The sequence below is a fragment of the Epinephelus fuscoguttatus genome, linkage group LG7 (genome assembly GCF_011397635.1).
Source record: "Epinephelus fuscoguttatus linkage group LG7, E.fuscoguttatus.final_Chr_v1".
Classification (NCBI taxonomy): Eukaryota; Metazoa; Chordata; class Actinopteri; order Perciformes; family Serranidae; genus Epinephelus; species Epinephelus fuscoguttatus.
This window is the reverse complement of record NC_064758.1, coordinates 21,266,455-21,283,512: the sequence shown is the minus strand read 5'-3', so window position 1 is coordinate 21,283,512 and position 17,058 is coordinate 21,266,455. Positions and strand designations below refer to the sequence as shown.

The 17,058-nt window shown below is 44.0% G+C and overlaps 2 protein-coding genes across 7 annotated transcripts in view; one reads left to right on the top strand and one right to left on the bottom strand.

The window, feature by feature from the left end:
- The window catches only part of samd11 (sterile alpha motif domain containing 11), a 98,738-nt gene extending 89,524 nt beyond the window's left edge, over positions 1–9,214 (top strand). For 4 of the 5 annotated variants that reach the window (XM_049580786.1, XM_049580783.1, XM_049580782.1 and 1 more), the window contains 6 exons: positions 847–962; positions 1,069–1,147; positions 1,792–2,570; positions 3,673–3,806; positions 6,216–6,326; positions 6,576–9,214. In XM_049580786.1, the coding sequence (XP_049436743.1) occupies positions 847–962; positions 1,069–1,147; positions 1,792–2,570; positions 3,673–3,806; positions 6,216–6,326; positions 6,576–6,860 (1,504 nt within the window). In that variant the 3' untranslated portion in view covers positions 6,861–9,214. The remainder of the gene's footprint in view (positions 1–846; positions 963–1,068; positions 1,148–1,791; positions 2,571–3,672; positions 3,807–6,215; positions 6,327–6,575) is intronic. The other variant, XM_049580784.1, reaches the window with a different exon arrangement.
- A 145-nt stretch (positions 9,215–9,359) lies between these two features.
- noc2l (NOC2-like nucleolar associated transcriptional repressor) overlaps positions 9,360–17,058 on the bottom strand; it is an 81,169-nt gene continuing 73,470 nt past the window's right edge. For both annotated transcript variants that reach the window (XM_049580789.1, XM_049580788.1), the window contains exons 15-18: positions 15,473–15,586; positions 15,088–15,223; positions 13,134–13,235; positions 9,360–9,722 (exon numbers count right to left, since the gene is read on the bottom strand). In XM_049580789.1, coding sequence (XP_049436746.1) covers positions 9,586–9,722; positions 13,134–13,235; positions 15,088–15,223; positions 15,473–15,586 — 489 coding nt within the window. In that variant the 3' untranslated portion in view covers positions 9,360–9,585. The remainder of the gene's footprint in view (positions 9,723–13,133; positions 13,236–15,087; positions 15,224–15,472; positions 15,587–17,058) is intronic.

Below are 17,058 nucleotides of genomic sequence, written 5' to 3'. Positions count from 1 at the left end.
GAGAGAAAATACATAGAAAGGTGAAAGAAATAAACGTGGAAGGAAAAGAAAGGAGTAAACAAGGCAGACTTTCAGAGGTCATAGAGAAGTAGAGAGGACAGAAAAAAGATGGTTAAGACAGAACAAGAGACTGAGAGAGAGGGGAGAAAGGTGAGAGGCGCCTTTCCCCCTCAAGAAGGACAAAAGACGAAGCCAATAATAGAGAGGCCTTTTCAGAAGCAGAGGTTGCAGGACGCTCCATCTTTTCACCGGTTTCAATGCAGCGTAGAGAGGGAGAGGGAGAGAGGGAGGGAAACGGAGAGGAGGGCGTAAAAAAAGGGAGAGAAGAGAGGAGGGATGAGTGTTAATTAGAAGGTCCTTCAGCCCGTGGCCCCGGTCAAGACGCAGGGGCCGCCCCAGCTGTCGGAGCATGACACACTGGCATTGTGCATTCAGCCCTCATTATGTGTGTGGGTCTAGAGTTGTGTATGTGTGTGCACGTGTTTTTGTGTATATATATCATGTGTGTATGTGTGAGGCAGCAGGGGAAGGAAAGGCTGCAGTCCAGGGTACAGCAATGGCCAGCGGCGCTTGCTGCGGCGTGACAAGACTGATGAGGCACTGGGGCGACACGGGGGTCTCTGGAGCTCCGCTGATAAAAATACACCGCATACATTGGAGCGGCAGCGTGCGCACACACAAAGAAAGAGTTAAAGAGTTAAGACGTACTGTGAGAAATGGAAAATTAATAAAGATATTCTGTTAATGTAGGGAATCACACATGGTACATCCCTCCATGCTGAATGGGCTTTTTGTCTTTTTAAAGCAGTGAAATCCAAACTGATTGTTTTTTTCATGTGTCCACAGAGACCTGTCCCACCCTCCACCGCTACTGTCCCCTCCAACTGCCCCTCACATCGCCTTAGGACCTCACCTGCGGCCTCCTTTCCTGGGCATGCCCTCCGCTCTCTGCCAGGCCCCTGGTGAGTCATAAATCATGCTAAAGCTAATCAGATAAGCTAACATGCAGTAATGATGGGTATGCAGCTTAAATGTCACTTATGTATTTTCTTGCTGTGTCTATCACAGGTTATGGGTTCCTCCAACCAGCTCAAGCTGAGATCTTTGCCCGACAACAGGAGATGTTGAGGAAGCAGAATCTGGCCAGGTGTGTGTGTGTGTGTGTGCGTGATGTGTGTGTGATGTGACAGTTTCTAACAACAGTGTAATTAAGGCACCCAACTGTAACAGCTAAAAGTTAGAGCTATACTGTGCAGGAAACTTTCAAACTTGGCCCCTCCTCCTTTCACTGCTTGTAGACACACTACAAGCTACTATTGTAGGAACGTTCGATTTATTGTAATGGAAAAAAACCATCCTTAACAGGTAAGCTATGCTCACCGCCAACACCTACCTGTCCATCAGAAAACAGGCCAACTCTGCATTGTTATTCATCCCCATCCTCTCTTTCAGTGCTCGCCAGTGATAGTAAAAGTCAACCCAAGATTGACTCGTTTCTGAATGAACTCTGTCCTTCTCGTGGGACATAAGTGATGAGTTACTTCTGTATGAGTCTATACATTATGTTTTAAAATCCAGCATGCTACACCTTTAAGGTTTGAGTTGTGGGTTTATTGTAACACAGCTAAAGAGTAGCTTCAAGGTGGATAAGGTTTTGTTGGAGAGAGCAAACTTGTTTACACAGTCATATGTTTTTAGAATACTCCCACAAGCAAAGTTGTAAATGTGAAATACAGCAAAATGTTCAACCTTTGGCATGTATGTTAAAGTCCCTGTGTTTCACTGCCTTAGACTTGAGATGTCGGCAGAGCTGCTGAGACAGAAAGAGTTGGAAAGTCTCCACCAACGACAGCAGCAGCAGCAGCGTCTTCTGGGCTCCGACCCTCTGGGAGCTCTACCTCCTGGCCTGCCTCCCGACCATCCAGCCCTGCGAAGCCTCCATGACATCCCAGAGGGCCATCCGCTCCGTGAGGAACTGGCCCGCCGCTCAAATGCAATGCTGGTGCTACGCCATGGGGCTGCTACACCCCTCCTGACTCTGAACCACCACCAGCATCAACAACCAGGGCCACCCTCCACACCCAAAGACACCCAGGCACAGAGATCCACCGCCGGGCCAGATGCCGAATCCAGAAAGGCCCCCCGCAGGGCCCCTCAGACACAGCTCCATGCTGGGGATCACACAGGTGGAAGGGAGGGAGACAGGGAGGTGCAAGATGAGGAGATGAAGGACTCGGACAGTGAGACAGAGATGTGTGAGGAGAAGCAGGACAGTGTCGGTGCCAAGTCCAGCAGTAAACCCAGGGACAGGGAGCGAGACGGGGGTAAAGACACTGGCAGCAAGGGAGTGTGTGACATTGCCAAGGAGACCGGAGAGAGCTCTGGCCGGCTGAGCGCCCCTTGTAGCTCAGCAGGTACAGAGTCACCCAGTCGCCACCTCTTCACCCCTGGACTGGGCAAGGCTGATGTCAAGTACCACCTGCCACCTGGGTTCATGCCACCGCTGCCTGCTCTTCACGCCCAGTCACTGCCCTTTGGATTCCCCTACGCCAACCCCTACTTTCACACGGGTGAGAGACTCAGTCATACACACAAACACACATTAACACACACACACACACACACAGTCGACATGTGAAACCCATTAGCGGCACTCTTTGTGTGCATGTCTCCAGTGTGGAGACCTCTCCCTGTTAGGGGCCCTGCCTCTGACCCCGGTGTAACCTTTGTGCACACCGCCGGCAGCACAGCCACGTGGGCAGAGAGGAGGGAGGAGGGCGTTGTTTGTCCACATACACAAGACAACTACGATGACCCGACTTCATCCTATCATTGTTCAAATCCCCACCATGACCAACTTAAAGGGGGAAACTTTGGTATTTTTTAAATGTGGACCCAATTTTCACGTTTGTGTGTCAAAGTGACTAATGGGAACAACAATTTCTGAAATTGGTCTGGTATTGAGCAAGAGGGTTGCAGCCCACAGTGGCAAAAGCCATATATATATATATATATATATATATATATATATAACCCTCCGCTCAGAATAGTATTTTAAGTGTCTGAAAATAAAACTCACAAAATCTGTTTTGATTCGTGCTCCCACTGTTCTAACAATAACCAACCCTGATTTGGAAGCCGATCAGAGCTGAAGCCGATTAATACCCGTGACGACTGCAGTCATTTCACCCAGGAGTGAATGATAGTAACCTTTGTTTCCCTTTAAATAACCCTCTTACAACAGAACTTAAAAATCTAGTCAGTAGAGCAGAACCATTTGTTAATTTAACCAGAAATCTTAAAGTTATTCCAAAACAATTTGATTATAGTTTAAGTGATTAATAAATCACAAGTACCAAACATTCACTGGCTCCACAGATTAAACTGATAATGAAAATAACCACCACTACCTAGACGACTGACCCAATTTCACCTGTCTCATTCATCTCTTAAATGAAAGGATTTCTTCCTAAATCGATCACCACTAGACTTGATATAAATATTTTGAGATGCATGTTAGAAAAATGTTGGCAGTAAAAAAAGTGTCTCCAAGCTTGCAATTTTCAGGTTTTGCATCCCTATAAAATGGCAGAAAGATCTTCAGTCTTAATAGCAACTCTGTAGCCAGTGTTTATATTGACACATCATTTTCACCCACTGCTGCTCTTTCAGGCTCTGTGGGAGGTCTTTTCATGGATGGGGAGGACTCAGCCACAGCAAACCCTGTGGAGGACATCAGCAAGTGGAGTGTGGAGGACGTGTGCGGTTTCATAAGCAGCCTGGCCGGATGTGCTGAATACACACAGGTGAGGACGTAGGGAGAGGGAGGACAGAGAGAGAGAGAGAGAGAGAGAGAGAGAGAGAGGAGGGGATGGAGGCCAGGGGCAGGCTTACTGCTTATCACAGAAGAAGAATAGTGACCAAGATATATTAGTGTATCTGTACTTCAATGGGATCTCAGTATGTTTAGGTAGAAATACTAAAGCCTATATAGCACAGATTTTTCCAAGTATACTGTGAATGTGTGTGGATGCATGAATGGTCATGTTCACAATGGCAGCCATATTTGTGGGCTTTGTGTGAATGATGGTGAGTGAGCAGTGCATGTTCACCTGTAGCCTGTGTGTGTGAATGACGTGTGCAATTGTGTGTATAGCAATGTATTGTTCCAAAATGAAATATATACAGAATTTGAGGAGAGTAACCCAATCCTACCTTTATTTGTATCCATCTCAACAAAAAAGGCCAAAGAACAGATTGAGATTTGTTTTCCAGTGTCGTCAAACAATACTCACATGATTTCAATGTAACAGATTCTTTTCTCCATGCAAAAATGATTTGTACAGTTCAGCTGAAGCTAATGTGAGCCCTCAGCTGCCTGAGTCACCCTTATCAAGTGGGTGTCTGCTTTAAAATCCTTCCTCTTAGTATGAAATTCCCTCTTATTAGCCTCAGATGAACTTTAGACATGCATGGAGCACAGCTGTGGAATCTGTCCCTCTCATCTCTAACACTGACGTCACACTAGTAACAGATTTCTTCATGGCCAGTATTGACAGGAGGAATAATTCCAGTGACCAGTAACACTCTCAAGAGAGACTGAACCTGTCGTTGAATACATAACTTACTGTTTAACAGAATGCTTCACCCACAAAATGATCAATTAGTCTATCGGTCACTCACTCTGTGTTACGTTGAATTTGTGAAGAAAACTTTGTTTATTCTCACATGCTTCCACGGTGAACAAAGAATCCAAAAACAGGGAAAATTCTTGTTGAATTGGAGTACAAACGGTTTGCACTTACGCAAAACTTGAGTTTACCAAGTCTGACACAACTTGTAATCCATGTCTCATTTTTCCAGTTGTATCCTCAGTACTTCAAACACATTTATTTTTGCTAAAACCTTAAGGCTTCTTTATAGCTGTCCGTATGGTTTGTGCCAAGTCTACGCCATAGCCTACACAAGGGGCTTATGCCTGTGACCTTTTATACTTGTATGCGTTGTGTCTATGTCGTTCTGCACTTATATCTCCAAAATGCTTGCTGGTGATGGGATTTCTATGCCACTGTGATGTTTCTGTGAAGTGCAGTTTGATTTATTCAACTAACACACCTAAAACACACACATAACATGGCTTAAAAGCGACAACATTCAAAATATGTACAAAATGTGGCTTTATTTTAACTACACTAGACAATTTTCCCCACATATACAGTATGCTTACATTATTAGTATAAGGCTATGACATCTAGGACTTCCTCTGCTCATATGAAACCAGGATAAATCAGACACACGATGAAAAAAGCTGTTTTGTGGGGGTTTATAATCTTCACATTTTGTTTTTTATCTGTGAAATAAATGTACATAAAAGCTTCTTTTCTACTGAGGCTAAAGATTTTCAGTTTACAAAAATAAACAGGTGGTTTGTGTCACCAAGAAGTGTAGTTACATTTCTTGGGAGGTGCACGTCAGGCTACAGCGTAGGCAATGCGTCTATGCAGAGAAAACGCTACGGTGTTGGTTAAACGCAAAGTATAAACCTCATTTTATTGTTTAAAACACCTATACACGCGAGTATACACACAGCTGGGCGAGTGCGTGCGTTTGAACTCTGCCTGAGCTTTCCATTAAGCAGAGTTAAAACCCAGGTGTGTTACTCATGTGAGAGACCTATTTTGCAGAAGTGTTATAAATAGCAAGGTTTTAGTGAAAACACGTGTCTGGGAAGTACTGAGTGTATGACTGGATAAAAGAGACTTGGATTATACTACACGAGATGAGTATGAGTTTGTGAACAGATGTTTTGATATAGTTCTGCTGTTGTTAAATGCAGCCCTCCTTTACTCGAATTCATTAAGAATGTTGTCTGTTTTTGGATTCTTTGTTCACTGTGGAGGCATGCGAAAAGAAAATCCGTTTCCTTCATGAATTCAATGTAACACAGGGTGAGTGACTGATAAACAAAATGTCATTTTGTGGGTGAAATGTTCCTTTAAGACTGAATTTGACAACATTTTCTCCACAACTACATCCCCTATATTGTAAAAATGTTGAATGATAATCTTTAGCTATTTCTTCTCCTCTCTAAATGGGTATGTAACATTTCGGAACAGAGTCACTGTTTTGTAGGTTGTGTGAGTGAATGTGTAGGTTTGTGTGTCGAGTGTGTGTTTATGTTGGGGCTGTGGCTGAAGCGGCTGTGTCTCTGCCAGGTGTTTCGGGAGCAGGCCATCGATGGAGAGACATTACCGCTGCTCACTGAGGAGCACCTGCTCAACACCATGGGACTAAAGCTGGGGCCAGCGCTCAAGATCCGCTCACAGGTACACACACCCCAGACCTGCGTGTGTGTTTGTGTGTGATCGAGTGGACTCGCGCATGTCTGAATGTGTGTTTCTGTCCGTAGGCCCGAGACAAACTGCTAGCGTAGCATAGATGATTCCCTCAAAGTAGCCAGCCCCACAGACTGCAGCCTCTCCTACTCTCTCTCCGTTTGAGATACAGCATTAGTCCATCATACAAAACTCAACAGGCTGTACTGACAGTCATATGGTCTCCTCTCATCTCCTCAGGTGGCGCGGCGTGTTGGCAGGCTGTTCTACATGACTGGATTCCCGCTGGCGTTCCCGTTTCCGCCTTCTGCTGCACTGCGCCCCCCAGAACGCGATCGGGACCCCCTGACCACGCCATCTGACACCCCTCTGCCTCTCTCTCTGTCCCTGCCCCACAGACCCACCTCCACCAGCAGCAGCTCCTCTCCGTACAGCGGACCCACCCCTGGGTGCTCCTCTCCCAAGCAAGAAAATGGTAACGGCTCCACGGTGGTGGGAAGATACGAGGCCAAAACTCCTTCGTAGGAGAGGACGGGCAGGGGTGAGGAGGGCAGACCTGCCTCAGACTAACATGACTCAGAGAGACTGACTCCCCCACCTTGGGACCTTTACGCAGAAATTTAGGGGAAAATATTGAACTGGAATAAAAGACAACTGGACCGTAACTGACAAACCAATTGGCTTCTGAGTTCATCTGCAGCGGCCATAGCCGAGCAGAGTCCAAACAAACTGGGTTGGAAGGGAGACACGTGAAGCAACAGAGGAACAGAGAAAGAGAAAAAAGAGGAAAAGGAGACAGCTGGTCACAGACAGCCTGCCAAAAAAGGAGCGAAGCCCTGCCACAAATGCGACATTCTTGCAAGTCAGACAGTCAGACGCTAGCGGAAACTCTTCCTTCCTTCCTGGGCTGGAGGAAGCTCTGTTCACTCACTTTCTTTCTCTTGTCTCCGTCTCTCTGACTGCTCTCACCACAAGCCCTGCAGAACCCAGGAATTAAAAAGAGACGCCTCTCTCCCCCCTTCCTCCCCCGCCTGTTTCCCGAGGCCAAACAGCAGCGTGGAGCAGTCTTTTTAGAGGCTGGAGTTGAAGCATATGCTGAGCAGCACCAGATCTGACCCACTCCCTCTTATCACTGCAACTATGCATTCCACTGTCCCGATACCAAAGATGACCGGATGTGTGGAATTCAAACTGTGTTTCACAATGTGTCTGCTTCTTTTTGCATTAATGGTCTCAGAGAAAGACTGGTCCAACAGGGAAATGCTAGGCTAGTGCCTCACATGATGGGACTGTGTTTGAGGTGACAAAGGTTGCGCTGTCATTACCTGACATACAAACGCTTATAAGTGATGGTGAAATGGAGAAGCCTCGATGGTGGCTTTGATGTATGCGGCTTACGTCATTGTATGCTCGTGTTGACTACTGTGGGAGGTAGGAAAAACATGCAAAATTGTACAGAATCATGCTTAAGATGAAAATATCCTGAAGGTTACATACGTGGTACTTTTACTTTTTGTTAAATGTAGTTGCACGAATAAGGTTTTCTTTACTGAAGAAAAATGTGACTTGCTGAACTTTGGTGGTACTTTTGTTCATACTCTTTTGTTCTGCCATTTTTTAAAAAGTGTAATATTAAAAAACGCTCCAATCTTGAATGCTACTTCAGCATATAAATATGAGGAAAAAAATATTTATAGGACTTTTGATGTAGTAGATAAAGCAGATTATGATATGTATTATAATTAGCCCTTGAGATGGATTCCAAAGATACTTTTACTTTGTTTTCTCTTGGTTGCAGGGAAAAGAAAGGCACAAAGCTCTTAATGCAAATGTTTTGAATTTGTTATGGATTTTTTTTTTTAACTACGCAAGCAATGAATTAAAAATGGTCTCTAGATTTCCCTTCAAAAGTTTTGTCTTCATCCTATTTTTCTATTCACCACACAGGTGAAATAAATCCTAAAGAAATCCCTCTGCTTTCTCTTTGCTCTCATGTTTGTGTGCCTGCGTCAGACAACGTATATGCGCCTTTTCCTCCTCAGGTGTTTGTGGTTCTGCTGGTAAAACGAGCAGGAGGGAGTATGCGGTCTCCTGATGTGTGTGTGTGAAGGGGAGATGGCCCATGGGGGGGGCACAGTTCAGGTCAACACCAGCTGTCAGAGTGTGAGGTTCAGCCGCAGGCCAAGGCCTCCCCTGCCTGTGGGGGATAAACCTGACCCTCCTCTTCCACCCACACACATACAGGACCAGAACCAGGAACTCGCACTTACCTTCCTCCTTCAAAGAGTTAACACTGAAGCAGAACGCTCTACAGACTCTACTGGGACTTCCCCTCGCTTTAGGCTGGGCCTCTGCACCACATGGTTCTGCGTTCACTGAAAACGACTACAGAGGGAAAGTGACGACACAAAAATGTTTCTCAAATCTTCATTGTGGCGTTTAAATCCATGTCAAACAATCCCTCTGCCCTGTATTGTAGCACCAGTGAATGCAAGCAATAGTGGTTCACCCAACAGAGGCCAGTATCACCCCGAGTTTAGTGGTGAACGCTGGCGAAAAGGTGCAGTGAAGTCGAGAAAGAAAAGGGGGATAAGTTGGAGTAGCGAAGCCGTGTCTGAGCATGTGAATACACAGACAGAGAAGACAGTGGTCTGGGCGGGGGGTGGGTGAGGAGTTGGCACAGAAACAGACCAGCCTGTGTTGCTGCTCTACCACCTGGGCAGAGAGTCTTGGCACACCATCAGACGCCACCCTGCCAGCCTGGCACAGCACTGCTGCCTCAGGGCTCAACACCCGCCTCTCTGTACCCCTCCTCTTGGCCGGCCCATCCTGGCTCGGCCCGGCTCATAGCTCTCTCCAAATAGCCCGTCCTCACAAAGCCTGAGGGTGCCTACAGGTGTGTACATGTATGGAGGACACAAATGACTTGTTTCAGGTGCACTTGTGCATCACCATGCACGTACACACTTCTATTAATTAGCATCTTCTAAAAAAAGAAAGAAAAAAAAATCAAGGAAAACAATCTGAATTGTTGAATTTTTTTTAACAATTTTCACTGCTTAATTACATCATGAACATGTTCGTACTGTACAGCTGAAGTCATACAAAATTCAAAAGCAAAGAAAAAAGCAAAAAGTCAAATATTATTCGAAATATATAGATATAAAATATATATCTAAATGTAGACGGTTGATAAGCTGGAGAGCAAAGACGTCTCTCAGGTGAGCTCGAGTGTGTGCATCCATGAACCTCAGTCATCATCAGACAGCTCCAGGTCTTCCACCACATCCTCGTCTCCTTCTGCCAGCTGTATCAGAGCAGAGGAGGACAGCGGCTGAGGAGCCTTGGAGGCCTTTCCATCTCCTTCCTCATCATCATCATCCTCATCTAGAAAACAGACAGGAAGCACTTTAACTTCACATTCAGCCAAATGGCAACACATGAAGCCCAGCAGGTATCAAGAGGCAAATATTTTATTTGATTTAAGGACATTATGAAGGCTTATCTTAATGTTTATATACCATCCTCAGGAGTTACAGCTGTTGACAAATACATTAACACTCATATCTCCTAAATACTACATTATATTGCATTATAAACATTTATTAAAGTATATACTGCTTATAAATGCAAAAGTTTTAAGTGAAATGTTACAGAATCACTGAATTTATTTCCTCAAATAAATAACATTAGTTTACCACAGTTATTCTACGTTACATTTCCCCTCAACACACTTTTGTTCATACAATTTTGATGCTACACTGGTTAACTGAATGGTTATTAAGACTTTTGGACAGATCTATGTGGATGTGCTTTCATGTTTTGGCAGTGAAACACAAGTTGTGTTTTATTGGACATGTCTTACTTTACACAAGATAGCAGATGGTTTCTGTTCTGTTAACTTGTACATAAATTATTAATTTGAGGGACTGATTTCAGTAATTGGATGGTAGGAATTTCTGTTCAAGGGTTATTCATTTTAAAGGTACGATTTCCTAATTTCAATTAAAAAAGGTAGGGCTGCAGCTGGGGATTTCATCTCAGTTTCATAAATGGTTCATCTGTTTATTTTTTTTTTAACTAAATCTATAAAATATCAAATTGCTTGTCCTGTCTGACACACAGTCAAAAACACAAAGATATTCAGTTTACAACAATGTAACACTATGAAAAGCAGCAAATCTTCAGATTAGAGTAGATGAAATCAGAGAATATTTAACAGTTTGTGCTTCATTTTTGAGTTAATTTTTTGCTGGGAAAAAAAAAAATTCATTTATTGATAAAATAGTTGCATAGGAATTTCTTGTTGACTGATGAATCGATTAATTATTTAATCTTTGCAGCTCTACAAAAATCAAGACTCCAGACCAATTTTTTCTGCTCGTAGCACTCGTGCTCCCAAATAATTGTTTTAGAAGCACCAGCACAAAATTTAGGAGCGCCACTTAAATTGACATGCTACACAACCAGGGGTGAGAATCACCCAAAGTCCCACCGTATGACATTATCACGATACAATATTATTGGGTATTGTGATAACACATATTGTGATTTCTTACCTTTTTCAAATGCAAACTAAGTCCCCAAAGGAAAACTTTGTTAACATCTGTTTTATCTAATAAGATAATGGTTCCAGTCTGTTCATTTCACGTTATTTTTATTTTTATTTTTATTTTTTTTTTTTGAGGCAAAATTGTATCTGGTGGACTGAAAAATCTGTTGATTTTATTATTCTAGTTGACTTCCAAAAGTTGAATTTGTATTGCCAATAACACTTATTTAAATAATAAAAATACATAAATATTAAAATATATATGTATAATAAAATAAATAAATAAAATAAAAATGATAGCATAGCGGCACGCTAAAAATATTGCAGTACTATGATGTATCGATTATGCAACACATTCACATTTTTCTCCATCTTACCTGTATTAATGATAAATGCTTTTTGTAAGAAATATTACAATTGGGGCGCCGGTGGCTTAGTGGTAGAGCAGGTGCCCCATGTATAAGGCTGTTGGCAGCGGCACTTGTCTGTCCTATCCATTAAAGGCTAAAAAGCCCCCTCAAAAAAATCGTAAAAAAAAAAAAAAAAGAAAAAAAAAAAAAGAAATATTACAATTTACAGAAATAGTGTAGAAATAACAATATGCTGTTGTATTTTAAAGGAAAAAGCGAGACTTTTTGTTACTTAGCTCTGATTTTGTGTTTACAGTGAACATAGCTGAATGTATCAATGTTTACACCTCAAGTATTTATGACTCTAGCTACTTTAAGGTGCACAAATGTGAGACTTTACTTTTTGGCAATTTTCAAAATTGATACAGTAAAAATGTTTAATTTTGAGACTGCAGGAAGTCAGATTTTTCCTTGATTGAAATTTAATCACATTTAAATTTCCCTCACAATTCATTATGAATCTGTTGTTTATTTTGGTCAAAGGTGACATATTATATACTTCCTATGAAAATAATTAAATTCATCTTATTTCCATGTATGTATTTTATATATACTTTGTGTTAACACCTTATTTTAAAAAGTGGACACTGTCACACATCCTGGGCTGCATTTACAATAAAGGGCAGAATACAGAGGGCGCTCCGATTTTAGTGGTGGCTGGTTTGACCACGGAGATGCGAGTGATGACTAGCCTGATGCAGAAACATCAGACGCTGCCTCTGGACAACTGGAGAAGCGCAGGAGGCCAGGATTTGATCCAGCTTGGCTGACGTAGAAAAAGACTGTGGTCAAACTAGCCGTCACTCACATCTCCACGGTCAAACCAACCGCGACAGTTGTAGACAGACTCGGGCAGAGCTGAGTGAAGACTTGGCGATGGGGGCAGATGTAGTAACATCGCTCGTGAAGCAATACACACATCAAATCTCACTCTGGTGTTGTTAACATGACATATGATGATTAGGATTATGATACCAATACCTTAAAGTGAAACCGATTCCGATAAAGTACTTCATTCGATACCCATCATGTGAATGGAGTAGTGTGTAGTGTGGTCATACATTTAAACGTCTTGGTGGCATCTCGGCACGCTGAACCGCCAACTCCATCAAATGCAGTGCGCTCAACTTCATCACACCACAGACTGTATGGATTGTGGCTGCTGCTGGAGTGTGAGCTCAGCCCAACAGTTACAGTACAGTAACAGTTAACAATGGTTGGTGAGAGTCAGCCCAGCAACACACACACAGTGACAGGACTATAGGATAACATCACACAGCTGACGTTTAAACAGCTCAGTGTCGGATGTTAGCATCTGATGCTGTGTTAGCTCGTGCTAACCAGGCAGACGTCGAGGAGAGCGGCTCTAGAGACAGCAGCAACAGAAAGTTTACTGATCCGGCTGGAAGTTCTGGGATCTGACCCCAAGCGCAAAAAGGATCGAATGCAGGTATAATTTGACAGGAGCTGTTTCAATACTACTTGGTAGTGGGTTATAACGGGTGATATCTTTAAGTTTTCGAGTTCTGATACCCCGGGGAAAACCAGGGGGAATATTTACAAGTCGCTCCGAAGTTCCTAACTATAAAATTGAGTAGCACTGTCTCCAAAAATAGCAAATTGCGACTAAATGCAGTCTGGAGCCCTGAAAACTATCTAAACTTTTACCCCTAATACCTGCCAGCCTCCATAGTGATGGATGTGTATATAAATGCAGTGGTGATATTGTAAGGTGATACAGTCTCCTCTGAATACTAAATGAATAGACACACTGCAAACAGCACCTCTGTTAGTGCTACCAGTACACTTCCTTTGAGACACTGATGTTGTACCAACCTGAGTCTAGGCCTTCCATCCCCTCGTCATCGCTCATGTCAGACAAATCCTCAAGATCATCATCATCCTCATCATCATCTGACCCACGGCGGCCCTTTTTCCCTGCAGGAAGACAGAGAAAATCATCACACTGAATTTTGTCTTGTTACTTTCTTCACACATTCCTAACTTTGTGTTGGTGCATCGCTGACGTCTGAGGACTTTGGAGACACCTATATGTGGGCCAGGCATCAGAGGCAGCTGGAAGTGTCTATTTCCTCCTGAGATGGAACTGAGAGTCGATTACAGACGCCGCTGCTGCTGCACAAACACCCATGACAGTTTACTACCGGCAATTTCAGACATCTTATGCTCACGGCCTAAATATAGCAAATGGAGATAGCAGGCAGGTTCCACGGCTACGAGGATGATGGGAGAGTGTGTGCTGGTGTGTGCGTTTGTGTGCACCGGAGAGAAGTTGGGAGTTTGTCTACATTTGTGTTGTGGTATACTCAGGGTACAGCGTGTGTGTGTGTGTGTGTGTGTGTGTTGTCTCGCCAAAGGGACAACTGGAGTCCACAGGCTTTGAAGTTGAGGTGTGATGAGAGGCTGGGGGCGTGGAGGAGAGAGAAGCAAAACAGAGCTACTTCCTCTGTCTGCTACACTGTGAACACACACACATGCAGTTATACAACAAGTGCGCACGCACACAGATAAACAATGTCTATTAAAACATCAGGTACTTCCCTTCCAATCTAAATTTAAGATGACAAACATACTCTCACTCTCTCCCACCCTCTGCTGCTCACATGGTGCCAGCAGACTTCAGCAATACCTCAGAGGTTGCCCCCAAATGACCTGAAAGACTTTATTCGCGCGCGCGCACACACACACACACACACACACACACACACACACACACACACACACACACACTCAGAAATCTAAATTATCAGCCCCCTCCTCTCAAACTCCCCCTCTTTCCGGGAGTGTGTGAGACCACAAAGAGCTTTGGTGAGCTGCCCAAAAGCTTTTGGCTCTTCAAGACTGGACGACAAGGTGGTGGGTGTGCGCTTGTGTGCTATCACAGAGATGTGTGTGTGTCTCTGTGTGTGCACGTGTTGCGAGGACATGCGGGGGCAGCTGGTTGAAGCCCACAGAGCCAGAAAGAGAGAGCGAGAATGAAAGAGGGAGCGAGGAGTGGGAGCGGCCACCTCTGGCTGTTCCACTGGGCTGGTTTGAATTAGGAACCCCCGCTGGGATCCAAGCCTGTACTTCCTGTCGGGGGTTTCAGCTCGTGTGTGTGCGCATGAGGGTTGGGAGGGGTGGAGGAAAGATGGTCGAAAAGAGGAGGGGAGGGGTGGACAGAGAGTGAGAGGCGGAGGCCCGCCGCTTGCCGGCAGCTGCCCATCCGTTTGTGGGGACTCTCCCTACAATGAAGTCCAGATGCATTAAAAAAAAAAAATCCCCCTGCCGCCTACTCCTTTCCTCTGTGACCTTGCGGAGGGCTTTATTCTGTTTGGAGCGTGTCCGAGTGTAAAGCTGTAAAGGCGAGGGTGCAGCTGCCTGCGACCTGTGGGCGACCCCGACAGGACGAGACACACTGGGGCTAAAGGAGGATCAGGCTGACGGCTCCTCTGTGCTGCGTGATAAGCAGAGATTTTCACTACAGTTTGATTTGAGTTCAGTTCCTCAGAAACTGCCTCTGTAGATGTTTTAATAACTCAGAGCGTTGCCTAAACTGTTTTCAGGTGATCTGCTTCTTATAGTCAAATCTTAAAGATAGTGGCTGTTGCAGAAACAGAGATAACAGCCCAGAAACAGACTCAACTGTCATCACCTCTTTAACTTTGCACCGCAGAACACCAGGCTTTAACAAAACACAGCCCCCTAGAGGCCGAGCCATCATAGTTTCCTGAACTCCTTAGCAGGCCAATTTCAACGTGTGAGTGAGTGTGTGCAAGAGTCAGCTTGCCTTTGATTTTGAGTCCTCCGTCATCTTCGTCTGATTCGCTGTCAGACTGAAACAGATCCTTGAACTCCTTCTTGTCCTCCGCCTTCTTCTCCTGAATCTTCTTACGTTTGATCTCAGGGAGGTCCAGATCCTCCATCTTTACAGAACACAAACAGCAGAGTGAGAACATAAACCTGCCTTTAGTGCGTTAATGATGATCATCATCATAACATAATTGTTCTGCCAGTAAAATGTTCCCCTGTATAGCATGACTGTTTCATGATTTATGTAAGAGAGCAACTGTTGTGGGTAACAGCGACATTCATAAAGACAAAGCCAGAAGTGATTCACGATGACTGAGTGGGATGAGGCAAATGTTGGTGTGTGTTTTTGGTCGGATGGTTACCCTGTCTTTGCCAGAGATCTCCAGCTGGATCTCCTTCTCCCTCAGCTTCTTCCACTGGCTGTAGTACCTGCTGAGGGGAGTCCCCTCCTCCTTGACCTGCTTCTCCCAGGCCGCCTGACAGAGGACAAAGTGATTAAAATGTTGTTGAAGAATGAGCTTCTCCAATATCTCAAGTTGTAATCATTTTCGCAGAATCTATAAAGAGAAGCCTTTCAGATTATCGCTACTTAATACACACACAAAAACTGCGATTAGTTTGACAGATATTGAGATATGCGTTGCAATTTCACTAGTAATGGCAATTTTTGCATTTTGTTTTCACTGAAAAAAAAAGATGATGTGATTTTGCTGGGGTCTGTACCAAGCAAGCTTGTTACCTGTTACATCTGGAGTATGATTTGTAGGCTGGGACATCTCTGTAGCACCACAATAATTAATCTATGATGCAATTATGATTTTACCTTTATCAAAAACTGCAGCTTCTGTGATTTGGATATTTCACTTGGCTATACTGCTATTATGATAATCTTTTGATTAATTGTACAGCCCTATTTCAGAGTTGAGCTGCAGCGATTATTAGATTAGTTTTCATTATTCACTGCCAACTAATTTGATACTCAATTAATTTGTTTGAGTAATTTTTAAGACAAAAAAGTTGAAATTCTCTGATTCTAGCTTCTTAAAAGGTGAATATTTTCTGGTTTCTTTGCTCCTCTATGACAGAAAACTGTCTATCTTTGGGTTATGGACAAAACTAGACATTTTAGGACGTCTTACTGGGCTTTGGGAAACACTGATCAACATTTTTCACCATTTTCTGGCATTTTTTAGACCAAACAACCAAGAAAATAAATCGACAGCTTAACTGACAGTGAAAATAATCGTTAGTAGCAGCCCTACTTTGAGCAGATTTATCCAGGCTCTAAAACAATCTCACTACATGTGACTTTCCACTGCAACTTTACATCAATTGACCAGGAGAAAGAGATGGACAGACAAGACAGCGTGAGGAGTCAGAAGATGTGGAAAAGACGGATTGAAGGTGCCTGAGAGGGGAGACCAGCAGATCTTCTCCAGCCCTAAAGGTCTTTGTGGATGATATTGATTAGACCCAATCACATTATCTGACCAACAAATCCAATAGAGCGAACAGACCGCAGCCTCCTGCGCCTGCTAGCTTAACACATTTACCACAATTTGCCATGCTGCTATTAAGATGTGTGACATGTGGACACACACACACACACACACACACACACACACAAAGACAGGATAACAAAATGAAAGTAGAGAAGCTACTTCTGAATTCAGCCTCGACTCAAACAAACAAAATGTTTCCATATACAGGCAGCAGAGAAAGACAAGAGACATCAGAGTGCGACCTGGATGGAGGCAGGGCATCATTAATTAGGCTAGCTCTCAGTTTGGGTGACATGTCAGCGGGGGGCTGGTGGCCGGAGGGGGGCCATGGCCTTTTCCACAGCAGCAGCAAGGCTGTCCCCTCTCCTTCGCCTGCGGTGACACCTACCGCTGCCACGATGCCAGGGAGTGGATGCCATGGCGACAGCCTCCACTGAGCAGAGAGC